This window comes from Phaethon aethereus (assembly GCF_964289735.1).
Source record: "Phaethon aethereus genome assembly, chromosome: 20".
Lineage (NCBI taxonomy): Eukaryota > Metazoa > Chordata > Aves > Phaethontiformes > Phaethontidae > Phaethon > Phaethon aethereus.
In genome coordinates this window covers 6297435-6310092 of record NC_138596.1, presented here as the reverse complement: position 1 = coordinate 6310092, position 12658 = coordinate 6297435, and the positions used below count along the sequence as shown (strand labels likewise).

The following is a 12658-nucleotide window of genomic DNA, read 5'->3' as shown; positions in this document are numbered from 1 at the left end:
AAGCTGGACCACTTACAGAATGTTTTCCTCCCCCTGCCCCCCCCCATGTTATTTGGGCATGTCTCGAATAGAGATTAATTTTGTTCTGCTAAGTGTATTCTTAAGCATCAAAAAAAAAGCTGAATTTGACTATAGCAAATTCAGTGAGGAAAAGGAATCAGAGAATATAACAGCAAGTCTTCCCAGAAGACAGTCTTTTCTACACATCCAAAGAGAACTAGCTGTTTGAATTTTAGATTAGCTGATACAACATTTTTAAATATTTCAAAAGCACAGCATGTTAAAACAACTTTCATTACACTTTGTGAAATACCAACAACCTCTATGTGAAATTGTTACAAGCTACTCAAATGCAGTCCTTTAAAATGAAAAAATACAGTATATCTAAAGCATATATACATGCTGCTACCAAGGAAAGAAAGCAGTGAAGTAGCAACTTTTTATACACGAGCTTCACTAAGAATCTTGCTCTTTGAAGTAGCCCAAAAATTAGCTTGCACTTAAGATTTATTTTCAACTGAAGAGACTTACAGTAAGATTTGTGTGTTTTTGTAAGACCCCTTGGTCTTTTTATTCTGAGCTTGCATGGTATTTTCATGCAAACTCATTTACTGGAGATACAGTACTGCAAGTTACTACTTTAAAAAAAATAAGAATCGAGTGACTTTTCTTTTTGCAAAACATGTCTTCACACAAGGCATATGCACCTACATCCCTGTCTTACAGAGTTAGGTAATTCAAGAAACAGTGTGCAGTAGTAATTATCAAATGAAACATTTTACAAGTACTGAAATAGTGGAAACTAAATTAATTATCAGTCCACACAACCACAAGGTTGCATTGCACTACACAAATACTGACCAAATGCCCCCAAAAATGCCAAGAAGCTACAAGCACATTCAAAACAGGATATTAAAACTGTTTCTTTCAGTGAAGACCAACCAGTCCCTTTGTGTACACATTTAGTTTTATTGTAACAAAGCAACTTGTACACTTTAACGTTTAAAACTGAGCATCTTTCTTTCCTTTCCAGTGAAACAAAAAAAAAAAAAAAAGAATTTAAAAATAAACAAGAACAAAATTACAATAGAGAATGTCAATTCCAAATAAGATCCTACAGGTTCTGCTGATTCTCCATCAAGTGGCAGGGCTCAAAGTCATCATTAGGAGAAGATTTTATTTTAAAAGTGTCATCTTAAACTGCAAGGATGTTTGTTAAACATCACAATTAAACATGCCAAAGGAGAAGAAGCCATGTTGTCAAAATGCCCACTTAACCCACCCAAACATCTGAAACCCACCCCGGCTGACCTTCTATAACCCCATTTTTATTTTTATTTTTATTTTTTTTTAGTTTTTTCTTTTTTTTTTTTAAACAAGAGAAAGTAGACAGGTACATGTTGGTAAATGCTAACTGTCCATATTCACATAGAGACACAGTGTAATCTCTGAGCCCAATATACAGAGAAAGAAGGAAAAAAGCTAGATTCTATGCACTACTACACAGGGGCCTAGCACTCTTCAGCTTCCAGCAGAGTGAAGGGAGCAGAAGGTTTTCTTTTTTCCCACAGAACATGGTGTGTTGATTCCATAAACAGTTTGTTTTGAGACAGAAAGGGATAAAAATGAACTTGAAACAGAAACTGGTAGATTCTTTTCCACTGTATTCTGCTCAAGGTATTTCCCCCAAAATAAATTGTGAACCATGGTGTAGAGGAGAGAAAAAGAGACCTCAAGAGAACAAGGCGACTGAGCACAAGAAAAAAAAGACAGCAACTTGCTCCCAGGGACTGGAGAAAAATTAAAAAGGTAAAAAGGGGGTTTGGAATCCATCAGTGTTCAATTAGTCATCTTCTCCTTCATCCTCCTGTTGAAAGATAAGCAACAATTAAAAAAAAAATCTAATCACTAAACTTCAGATAGCACGAGCTTTCAAATGCAGTAATGAGAATGTTTTACTACCCTACAGAATACAGCCCTACAGCATTACTCATAGCATGCTGTATGATGACCTCTGTCCCTCTTCACTAAGGAGTAGTACACTTGCCATGAGTACCTACCTACATAGAAATCACTTAGTAACTGGATGCCAATGAAAAAGCATCAAGTTTAAAAAGCTACTGTGACTATCACTACAAACATTGATATAACTTTAACATTTAGAAAGTGAAGAGGTTATTTTTTCCCCTCATTTTAAACTCTGAAGAGCAAAATGCTTCAGCTTTCAGATACTAAATTCTAGGTTACATAGGAGAGCCCAGTACTCTGGTGCCCACAACAGCCCTCCTGCCCCAATACAAGTAATTTTTTGCTGCTGAAACTCAGAGATACCACACCCAATTAAGAGAAACAAAGACATTCTAAACTTTAAGTTACCAACACCCTAAATGCTGTCCCTGGAGTCCCGCTTGCTACTAAAGGAAATTTCTAATTCCTGAACCCAACAGAGAGTCTTAGCTAAGCACAAACAAACAACAGGTGGGAGGATGACAGAACTAGATGCATCAACAAAAGCTATTTACAACTAAAGCCTTCCTAGAATGTTCACCAAATAAAAATTTTGTTACACTAATATCTTAGTTCTCCCAGAGCACTTCCCTTACGAACTTGCCTAAAACTACTCATTTGCACTGTCTTATATACACAAACATACTTATTGCTACACTGAAACAACTGCACAAGATAGTAACATCTGCTTCTCCCCTCCAAATGCCTCGTCAGTGATAGTACAGAAAAGAACCATTTTACCTTTGAAACAATGGCTCAGTATTCTTACAAGATCCCTCTTATAAATTTATTTTGATTCTCATACACCAGAGATGGAAGACGTAAGGTTACTCACCTCTCCTTCCTCTCCCTCATCATCATCTTCATCTTCCTCCCCCTCATCTTCATCTCCTTCTTCATCAATATCCTCCAATCCTTCTTCCTCTTCGTCGTCATCATCATCCTCCTCTCCCTCCCCTTCTTCATCATCCATATCAGGAACCTTGAAGACACATACGCAACATTAACTACAGTGATCAAATTCACTTTCACTTGCACAGTGCTGTTACAGGTATGGATCAATGACTCGGTGCTATACGTACCAAGTAGTACTGTAGTGGATTTGGCCAGATGTCATCCTTGATGACTTCTCCTAGTTCATCAGCCCCTGCATCAGAGTGGTCAGTGAACCAGGTAAAGAAACTTTCTGGCTCTTCATGCTGCCTCTTCCTACTGGCTTTGTTCTGTGTCTGGCTTGAACGTTTTGTCAGATCCTGAAAAGAAAGTTAAGTCCCCTAAAGAAGTGGTCTTTTTTTTTTTTTTTTTAAAAAAAAAGCACCATTTAGAAACAGACTTGTCTAAACAACCACAAGTCACCTACTACTCCTTATTTCAGGGAAAGTCTTTGAAGCATTTGGAACCCAAATGACTCGCAGAAAAAGATACCACTCAGCTACTTGTATTTCTCATGAACATGAGAAAACAGTAAAACCACCTGTTTCTTTTTAATGACCTCACTGAAATACTGAAAAGTCACAGGATCTTGCATTTGATTTATGCTTCCCTATCACAGGGAAGCACAAGTATGACACATGTTAATTACATACTGAACTTGAAAGCTCTCACAATGGCTAAATGCTACTCTGAGTAGCTGTAATTGTAGTTAAATGCTACGACTACTACGTACACACAATTTAAGAAACACTCAGTCTCCACACCTCTAAGCTCTGTCTTTAACTTGAGATAGAGAACTGCCTAGCCTTCTTATCCTAAGATTTGCCACTTTGAAGTCTTCAGGACATTCTTTGTATTAAGTGAAAAAAAACCTACACAAACATCTAAAACGTATGGTCACAGGAACATACATGAGTCCTGTACCTACCACCTTACCCCAGTAGTTTAGTAAGTTTGTAACAATCTGTTTGCTAAGCCTGAACAGAAAATTACTATTTGCTATTTAAATCCATTCTTTCTCTGATTCCAAACTTCTAGTATTTGCTTTCTTGATAGAATCACAACATTTATAGGTTTAGACTGCTTAAAGTACACTGATTCACACTGTATTCACACTGATTTTGTGGTGGTGTAAAGATCATATTCAACTAGTTTGTACTGGACTGTAACTTCTTGTACAAAAGAAGTTCTAGTCCTCAATGAAAAAAAGATTTAAGTTTTCTTCTCAGCCTGAGGGTGACAAAATTAGCAACCCTCATTCTACTTTCACTCATTTCAAAATCTTCAGGGTAACATGAAAGTGCTCCCAACTTTTTAAGAAACTAACTACAGCAAATTAGTTATGTTTAAATACTATCTGGATGAAAGATATGCCCACATTATTGTGTGGCTGCAACTTCTACAGAGATGGAGTGTCTGGAAATTAAGTTGAAAAAATAAAAGGGGCAGAGGGTAGAGGAGTTAAAAAAAAAGACACACCCCTAACAGATCCCGCCAAAATCCTGCTGTCCTCAGAGTTCCTTATTTAAGAGTTATCCTAAGAAAACAACAAAATACAGAGTCTAGATCCATGCCAAAGAGAGACAAGCTAATGCACTTGTTAATCTCTCCATCTGGTCGTACTTGTACTTTCACTGTTTTCATGGTGGTGCTCAACTGAGCAAGAAAATTCTCTACAGATCCCCACCTAAATGGAGTGTTCCAAACCCTGCAAGATAGGCGTGAACTATGTATGTAGAGTGGCAAGGAGGTTGAGAGGGGAAGAAAAGGGAGGACAAGGCATCTTCAACACAAAAGGAAGAAAGTAAAATGAACATAATTAAAGTGATGGTATCACACAGAGCAGGAATCATCTCTCCCAGATGCAGTTACATACCTTCCCAGATTTCCATTTGATCTCAGTTGATTTTGAAGATGGGTCTCCACTTTCATTGAGATGAAACTCTTTGGAGAGAACTTTATTTTCAAAGTATGGATTCTCATCAAAATACTGCAGAGTTGAAAGCAAAGAGTTAGAACCCATATAATATAAACACATGTGCAAAGTCAAACCTGGTACTAATTGGATAACTGAAGAGATTAAGTTACAAACTACAACCCAGTGTGCCATTACACTAAGAAAAACCCTGGAAAATCACAAGTGAAGGAATTACTTAAAAGTACTTACAAAATCTATTCTGTAACCTGATTTGATGTCTTCAAATTCTGTCACCTCAACTCTGGTCAAATAATGCAGTGCTTCCTCATCTTCTTCTCCCAGCAGTGCAGATACTAAGACAGAATTAGGAATCCCACATTAACAAAGCTATAAAATGTGTATTGTGCAGGCAAAATACAGGAAATTGATAGTAAGACTTGAAAAGCAACACATCTGTCCAAGCCAACTTCTTGCAGCTCATTTTTTTCAAGTTACCAGCCAACAGACTATTAGCATTTGTGTGATTTGCATTTGCTGAGGTGAAAACATTATGTTTGCTTGTTGTAGTTCAACGTTAAAAATCAGTAAAAGGTATCCGCATACATCTACCCTTTTCTCTGAAACAGATTTTCATGCATTTAGTGTGCCCAATCTAAGCAGAATACAAACTTGTTTTGCAGAAACAGTTTATTGTCAAGAATCCTAAGGAGTTCACCTCCAATAAAAAAACCCCAAACAACCAGAATCCTTTTTTTCCTTTCTTTAAAGGGCCCAATTAACCGGGAAAAAAGAGGGAAACTTGTCATTTAAAATACAGAAAGAAAACCACCATGGGATTTTAGTGAACAAGATGTTCCTTTGGTCAACAAATGCAAGAAATAAAAAGCTTATAAAATGCACTCTAGGACAGAAAGGAGTATATGCATATGAAGCAGGGCTGTTTAAATGTATGCCCAGCAACAATTCTAGAAAACCCTCGGAGCTGCAAGACACTCACATATTAAGCAAACACTGAATTTACAACAACAACAAAAAGAGGGCTATTAAGAATATACCTTGTGGGTGGTTGACAAATGTTGTTACCCAGAAATTCGGGATTTTGGCGATCAATTCTGACCTCTTCTGGAAGAATGGTTGGCGGAGTTTGTTGTATTTCTGTTCTACTTTCAAAATTTCCTCACTGGCTTGTTCATTCAGTCTGTAATGGAAAGAGCCACATTAACCACAGGACAGAGAACTGAAATTTAAAGATGCATCACCAGTAGTTAGCCAAAAACCGAATGGGTCTGATTAGACTAGTCTGCCATATTCAACTAATGAGGTATCTCAAACAAACTGAGGCTCAAACCTGTAACCACTGTTAAGAAACACACTACCAGAAGCAAATCTCACTGATCTTAATGAAATGTTCTTAACACATTATATGTTTTGCAGTATTACATGAGACGGACTCCTATTTATGCAAAGCAAAGTAATATTTTACCTCTTAAACATCTTGTTTGCCAAAAACCTGAAGATGGATAACACGTAACACTATCACTTGTTCTTTGTAACTTTTGGGCAGGCAAGCAAGCTACAGCAAAGCAATTTTGCACCCTACACAAGTAAAATCTGAAAACATAACATTTAATTGGTTTTGTAAAAAGCCAGAGCCCTGATACTGCAACAGCTTCACATGGCCAGAGCCTGAATAGTCACTTGCAGTCTTAGTAAGACAGTGTGCACAGAGATAAGATCCAGACAAATACCAACACAGAGCCCATGAAGAGTTTTGGCATATGAAACTCATGTTTCAGTGACACTTTCTACCTCTTTTTCTATAAGTTTGTGAATATATAATTTGTAAAAAAGTATCATAAAAGCTAACTTTTCAACCAGGACTTTGGTTCTGATTACAAACATGAAAATACTTTTGCAAAACAGCATACACATTAACTTGAAAAAATGATACAAAATAGATTTCTATTACCACAACTACCACAATTAATTTAAAATTTTAAACTCAAGTTCTACCTTTTTAATTACACACAATTAAACAAGATACCAGGATACTAGTTCAAATTCTTTATCATAGACTAGTACTTCTTACATCTAATCAAGTCAGAACATAAGTATATCTTGGACGAGTTTAAAAGAGTGAGAACTACTACTGAGCACTTACTTTAGTAAATTTTTATTTTTGAAAGTTACGTTTCAATTTCTGCTCAAATATTTTAAAATTTGTTTACCTGTCTATTTCATTCTGTACTTCATCAATGTGTTCAATTGCTTCCTGTTGCTCTTTTTCTGAAAAAGAAACGAAAATGCATCAAAATCCCTTTGTTCTTGAGTCTGACAAATCACCTGGGGTTTTCGCTTAAGACCTTTTCTAGTCACCTACTTTAGAAGTACACAGATATTTCTACTAAATGTCATAAGTGTTACTAGCTCTTAAAGCTTCAGCTATTTCCAGGGTGTATTATGGCTGAAGTGCAGAAAAGTTTGACAAAACGTCACTCAAAGCCAGTTTACCCCTAGAAATCACAGCTCACATTCCCCTACACAGTTTTACAAGTCAACTTAAACGATAAGTCAATCATGCCACATTAATAACAATTTTTAATTAAAAAGTGGTAAGCCATATTTGCCAAGACCAACGCATTTAAAGAAACGTTAAATAAATTAGAGAGTACAGAAATACCAATAGAAATAGCCTAACTGGGAACACGCCACCTTCTAAAAACCGAAAATAACATTCGAAAGGACGGTTACAAGCCAAAAAAAAAAAAAAAAAAAAAGACTTCAAAGTCGCCGTTTGGTAGGTATTTTCTAATCGGAACTTTCCCCTCGACCAAGTCTGGCAAAGCTCTCGGTTACGGGAGGACTGTTTACCTATCGCGCTGGGAGATGAATGAACGGCAGCGGGAAGTCGCTGGAGCAGTGCAGCACGCTCACTCCTCCCCCGGTAAGTTTCCCACACGGCTCAGCCCGCGTTAGGGGACAGCTCTCCGCGCTCCCCAGTTGCGCGGGTGGATGCGCTGCCCCTCCCCACGACGGAGGGGCGGCCGGCTACGGAAAGCACGTGTGTGACCGGAGCTCGCAGCAGGCGCAGCACCGCGGGGCGCGACGGCGGACTTGATGGAAGGAGAGCACTGCGCCCTTCCCGCGGCGGCGGCCGCCGGGAGGAAACCCACGGCGCGGCGACCTTTAAAAATCCCGGAGCTGCCGCTATCGCACGTGGGGACGGCGCAGGAGGCTCCATCGCCGCGCCGCCCGAGCACCGCGTGGCTCCCCAGGCTGGCAGGCCCCGGCAGCGGCGGCGCAGCCGGCGCCGCTCCATCCCCGCGCGGCGGGGCAGCACCACGCGGCCGCGGCGGCGCCGAGACCAGGAGGCGGCGAAGCATCATGGCGGCGGCGGAGCACAATGAGGCTCCGCGGATGCTGCTCCGGGAGGGGGGGCGGGGGGGGTCCCGCTGCTCCGCCAAGGCCGCAGCGCCCCCCGCCCGGCCCCGCCTGCGCCCGTGGGGAAGGAGGCCGGGCCGGGGAGCGGAGACAAAAGGGCGCTAACATGGCCTCCTCCTGCTGCTGCTGGGGCCTGCACATCCGCCCGGCCGACCCCGCGCTCTTCCCGCCTCCGGCCCGGCCGCGGCCCGTGTGGCTGGGGAAAATGGCGGTCGGTGCGGCGCGGTGCGAGGCGGAGGCCGCGGCTACTGCCGCCATTCCCTTCCCGCCCCCGGCGCGGCCTCACCTGAGGTCTCGTCGGCCCCATCGTGGTTGGAGTTCAGCTCCTTCTTACTGACTTTGGCCGCCGGCGCCGACATGTTGGTGGCTGCGGAGCGGAGCGCGGAGGGAGGGGGGCTGTAACGGGACTGAGCGGAGGGGGGGGCCGGGCACAGACTCCTCCTGCTGCTGCTGCTGCCACCGCTGCTCTGGCTCCCTCCGCCGCCGGGGCGCTCCCGCCTCCTCCACCCGGACCTGGAGCTCCCGGATAACAGGGGGCGGCAGCGGCGCTCGCACTGCCTCACGCTCTCCACAGCCAGAATCACCACCGCCGCCTCCTCCTGCTGCTGCTGGCGAGGGGCGGGCAGCGCTGCGCGCATGCGCAGCACCCCCCCCCCGGGGCACCGGGGGGGACGGCGGCCGCAGCGCGCAGGCGTACCAAGCCCCCCTCCCGGGCTCTGGGCAGCGGGCGGCAGAACACGCAGGCGCGCTTTGCTCCCCTCCTCGAGACAGAATGAGAGGGCCGCTCTGCGCAGGCTCTGACACCGCCTCCTCGCCGCGGGCGGCCCGTGCGCAGCCGCACAGAAGCCGCTTGCCAGCCCCGCCCCCGCCGGCCGCCCCACGCTGGGCGCCTATTGGCCGCGCCTTGCGCCCTCGGAGGGAGCGGGGGGCGGGCCTCGGCGCGGGACACAGAGGACGGCGTGAGAGGCGGGAGAAGGGCGGGGGAGGGGGGGAGAGAGCAGGGCGGTGACGCGCGCAGGTGTGCGCGTGGGGGGGCGCGCACGCCTGCGCGCGCCGCGGCCGCTGCCTGGCGCACGTGGCCGCGCGCCCTTACTGTGGGCGCCACGCTCGAGGCTCGCGCGTCCCCTCACGGCCGCCCCCGCCCTCACCCTGTGTGGAGACGCGGTCAGTGGCAGCGGTTCCTGTCCTGGCGTGGCGGGGTGGGGGGGGCAGAGTACCCTAGGGGAAATGGGTGGGAAGGGTGGCATCGGGGATCTCTGATCCCCAAATGGTCCCAAAACGGCTGTTGTCCCGAGTAGTCCCACTGCCTGAGGTGGCCCGTCTGGACTAGCTCCGGCACCTCCTGTGCCTGGAGAGGCTGCATGAGGTGAGGTTGCATTGCTACCTTGTCTTGCTCAGGGGACATGGCAACCCCCATCTCACTGCACTGCCTCCCTTAGCTGGAACATGAACCAAAGCAACAACTTCAGATGTTAATATTTTAAGGGCACAGAGGCCCTGTCAGTCACACCCAGCCCACTCAGTTAATGTGGGAGTACAACTCTAGAAGGTCATTGAGCCCGGCTGTCTGCCAGCACACCTGCCACTGCACCAAGAGCAAGCAGACTTTAAATAACCCTTTCTGTCCCTTTCCTGTCCACCTGTCATGGAAGAGCTCACTGCAGATTCACAGCTACAGTCATTCTGTTTTGCTCTTAAAGTAACAGCCAAGCCACTCTTTTCTATGAAAATATGCAGCATATCAATCACAGATGAATGCTATGATAGATCAGGCTAAGAAGCAAGTACAGCTTTAATGAAGTAGGAACATGCCTTTTGTGTTTGCTTCCCAGTAACACAATATTACTATATTCTCCCTGCTTCTTTCCTTTTTGTCTCCTCTTTAAGTTGCCCTTCAAATGGGCTTAATCAACAAGGTATCAACAATCAACTTAATCAACAATAATGCCTGAATTAGTTCCTTCCTCCTCAGAGGTTTTACTATAGTTTTCCGATTTCTGCTCCCACCTGTTGCTTCCAAATCCCAATTGCTTTTTCTTTTGTATTCCCAGCTGTCACTTCCCACCAGCTATGTCCTTGCCTCCATCACCACCCACAACTCCTGCGGCATGTCCCCAATTTGAATTGTGCTTCCCCATGCAAACAAGGAGGCAAGAGGAGCTGCCATCCATTAGTCCTTTCCTTCATGTGCAGCAATGAGCTCCCTTAGCTGCTGGGCACAAAAGGTAAGCAAAGCATTGCAACTTTATAAATGCAAGATTATCAGATCCTTCCCAAGAGGGATGTCTCAAGGCCTTCCTGAAGTCCATCACAGTAAGATAGCTTCTCTCATACCCTGTCTGCATCTCCCAAGATCAGTTAATATGCCTGTCTTCATATTCAGACAAGGTAAGCTCATGTGTGTGGCTTGGTTTTCTTCCTTTGTTTCCCTTGAGTCTCTTTACTATGCATGTATCTGCTTGATTTTTTTTTCCTCTTTTTCTCTCCTGTGATTTACTATAATACTGTCTTTCTCTGGATTAGCATTTGAAGGTCCCCAGTTTGAAAATATGGGCCATGTGTTTGAAAGCTGGTTCCAAGCAGGAACATCATGATCCAAGCGGCATCTGCTTGCTCCCTACTAGAATCCCTTGTTTAGTCTATAAATTAGTAGGTATTCCTGAAATATATGATTAAGGTGTCCGCGAATGTATCTAAAGTTATGTAATAGTGAATTTTGACTGCTATACTGTTAAAAACATTTCCACGCTCTGTTTATCCTACCCTAAAATGAGCTATTACAGAAAAAAATAGAGTATATATTAATAATATATGGATTAATATTAAAATAATCAGTTTTAAAATATATTTAATTTTGAGACACAAAATACAAACCTACGTTTTCATGCAAAAGAGAAAGGAGAGTTCAATTTTTTTTGGAGGAAGTGGTGTTCTTTCACATAGTTACTTTATTTTTTTGCTTGCTTTCTTCAATTTAGTGCTGGTGATGTGCTGTTCCCAGCTTCCTAATAAACCTTTTGTCTTAACTCTTCCTCAGTTCTCTTCCTGTTAGAAAAGTTATGTTAACATCAATACTTCTTCTCCAATTAATCATCCTTTCACTCCAACTGACCAGGTACAAGTGCTTTAACAGCCTGTATTTTCTGCTTTTCAAGAGAGCGCCTCACTTACACAGTTCGACTGTGGTCTAACTTCTGTGTACTTTCATAGAAGGTCTCAAAACAACAGCTGCTTACATGCTTGTGGGGCTTCTCTCAAAGAATTTGACAACAATCCACAGAATGATCCCCTCTCTGCACTCTCCTCCTTGCTTTATAGAGAAATGAAGCAGTAAAACTAAGCCACTGAGTTAGCATAGTTGTTGAGCCCTAGGAAGGATGAAAGCAGAGCACCTCCAGCGGCTTTTGCAGCTGAATTGATTTACTGCTTGTTCTTGCTGCAGTGTTAACATGTACGCTCAGGAGGAACATGACTCAAACATTTGTGAAGAAGCAAGTAACGGCACAACACTCAACTCAGTCTGAAACTGTTCCTCTGTGTAGGTGCCCCAAACTCTACATAGTTCCATTACAAAGGAAGAAAAATGGCATCTGGGTGGTATAAAGCCTTGTTGTTACAAGTTACCTGCTGTTACACAAGATTTTCAGAAATTACATGTGATGCTTAGACCCAAAAAGCAACTGTGTTTAATATCTCTGATACTATAACAAAAAATAATAAATGCTTAGAGGCTTAATTGATAAATATTCAGTTACCTCCTGTGAGTTCTTGCTAATGTTTTTCATTATCTATAACTAACCTCTAAGGCAGTTTTAGTCCTTGGATAACTGTTGAGGGGTTAAAATGTACAGTTATAATCCTATGATATTGGTGGGGTGATTGCATTCAGAGAAGATGGTGTCCTCCTCCCCTCATCTTTTTGTAAGAGCTTCCTCAGCTCTGATTACATCAAATATAATAGAACGGTAACATTTTTTCCTAAAATACACTGTCCAAGTAGCTATGCTGCCTATATCACAAGCAGCTCTTTTCCTTCAGTGTTACAGAGTTAGTATTCCTGCTTTTGTTTGAACTTCAGGTTGCATGGTTCAAGTTGCAAAATTATACTGTATGTGACATCTTTCAAACTCAGTGCATGAGTACTCTGGTGTTGACAAATACGGGAGTTAGATCTTTGCAGCCTTCCGGATGGCAATGACTTTGTCAGATGAATGAAGAAAATTTGTGTTAGTTTTCCTTTATGTATATTTGGATATAGGCAGTTTGGCAGAAGCTAATAATGATTAACAGTTTACATAGAGTGTAGCAGTAACTGCACAGTTTTCTCAAGAATTGAATAAACAGAGCTTCTTTATAAAG

General features: G+C 43.1%; 1 protein-coding gene across 1 annotated transcript; it reads right to left on the bottom strand.

Annotated features, from left to right (window-relative positions):
• Positions 1-544: 544 nt before the first annotated feature.
• SET (SET nuclear proto-oncogene) lies at positions 545-8658 on the bottom strand (the record flags this gene model as incomplete). The annotated part of the gene is made up of 8 exons (XM_082008922.1): positions 545-1867; positions 2843-2989; positions 3090-3260; positions 4817-4930; positions 5108-5211; positions 5914-6056; positions 7087-7144; positions 8586-8658. 8 exons carry the CDS (start codon positions 8656-8658, stop codon positions 1844-1846), a joined length of 834 nt encoding a protein of 277 aa, XP_081865048.1. The 3' UTR covers positions 545-1843.
• Positions 8659-12658: the final 4000 nt, after the last annotated feature.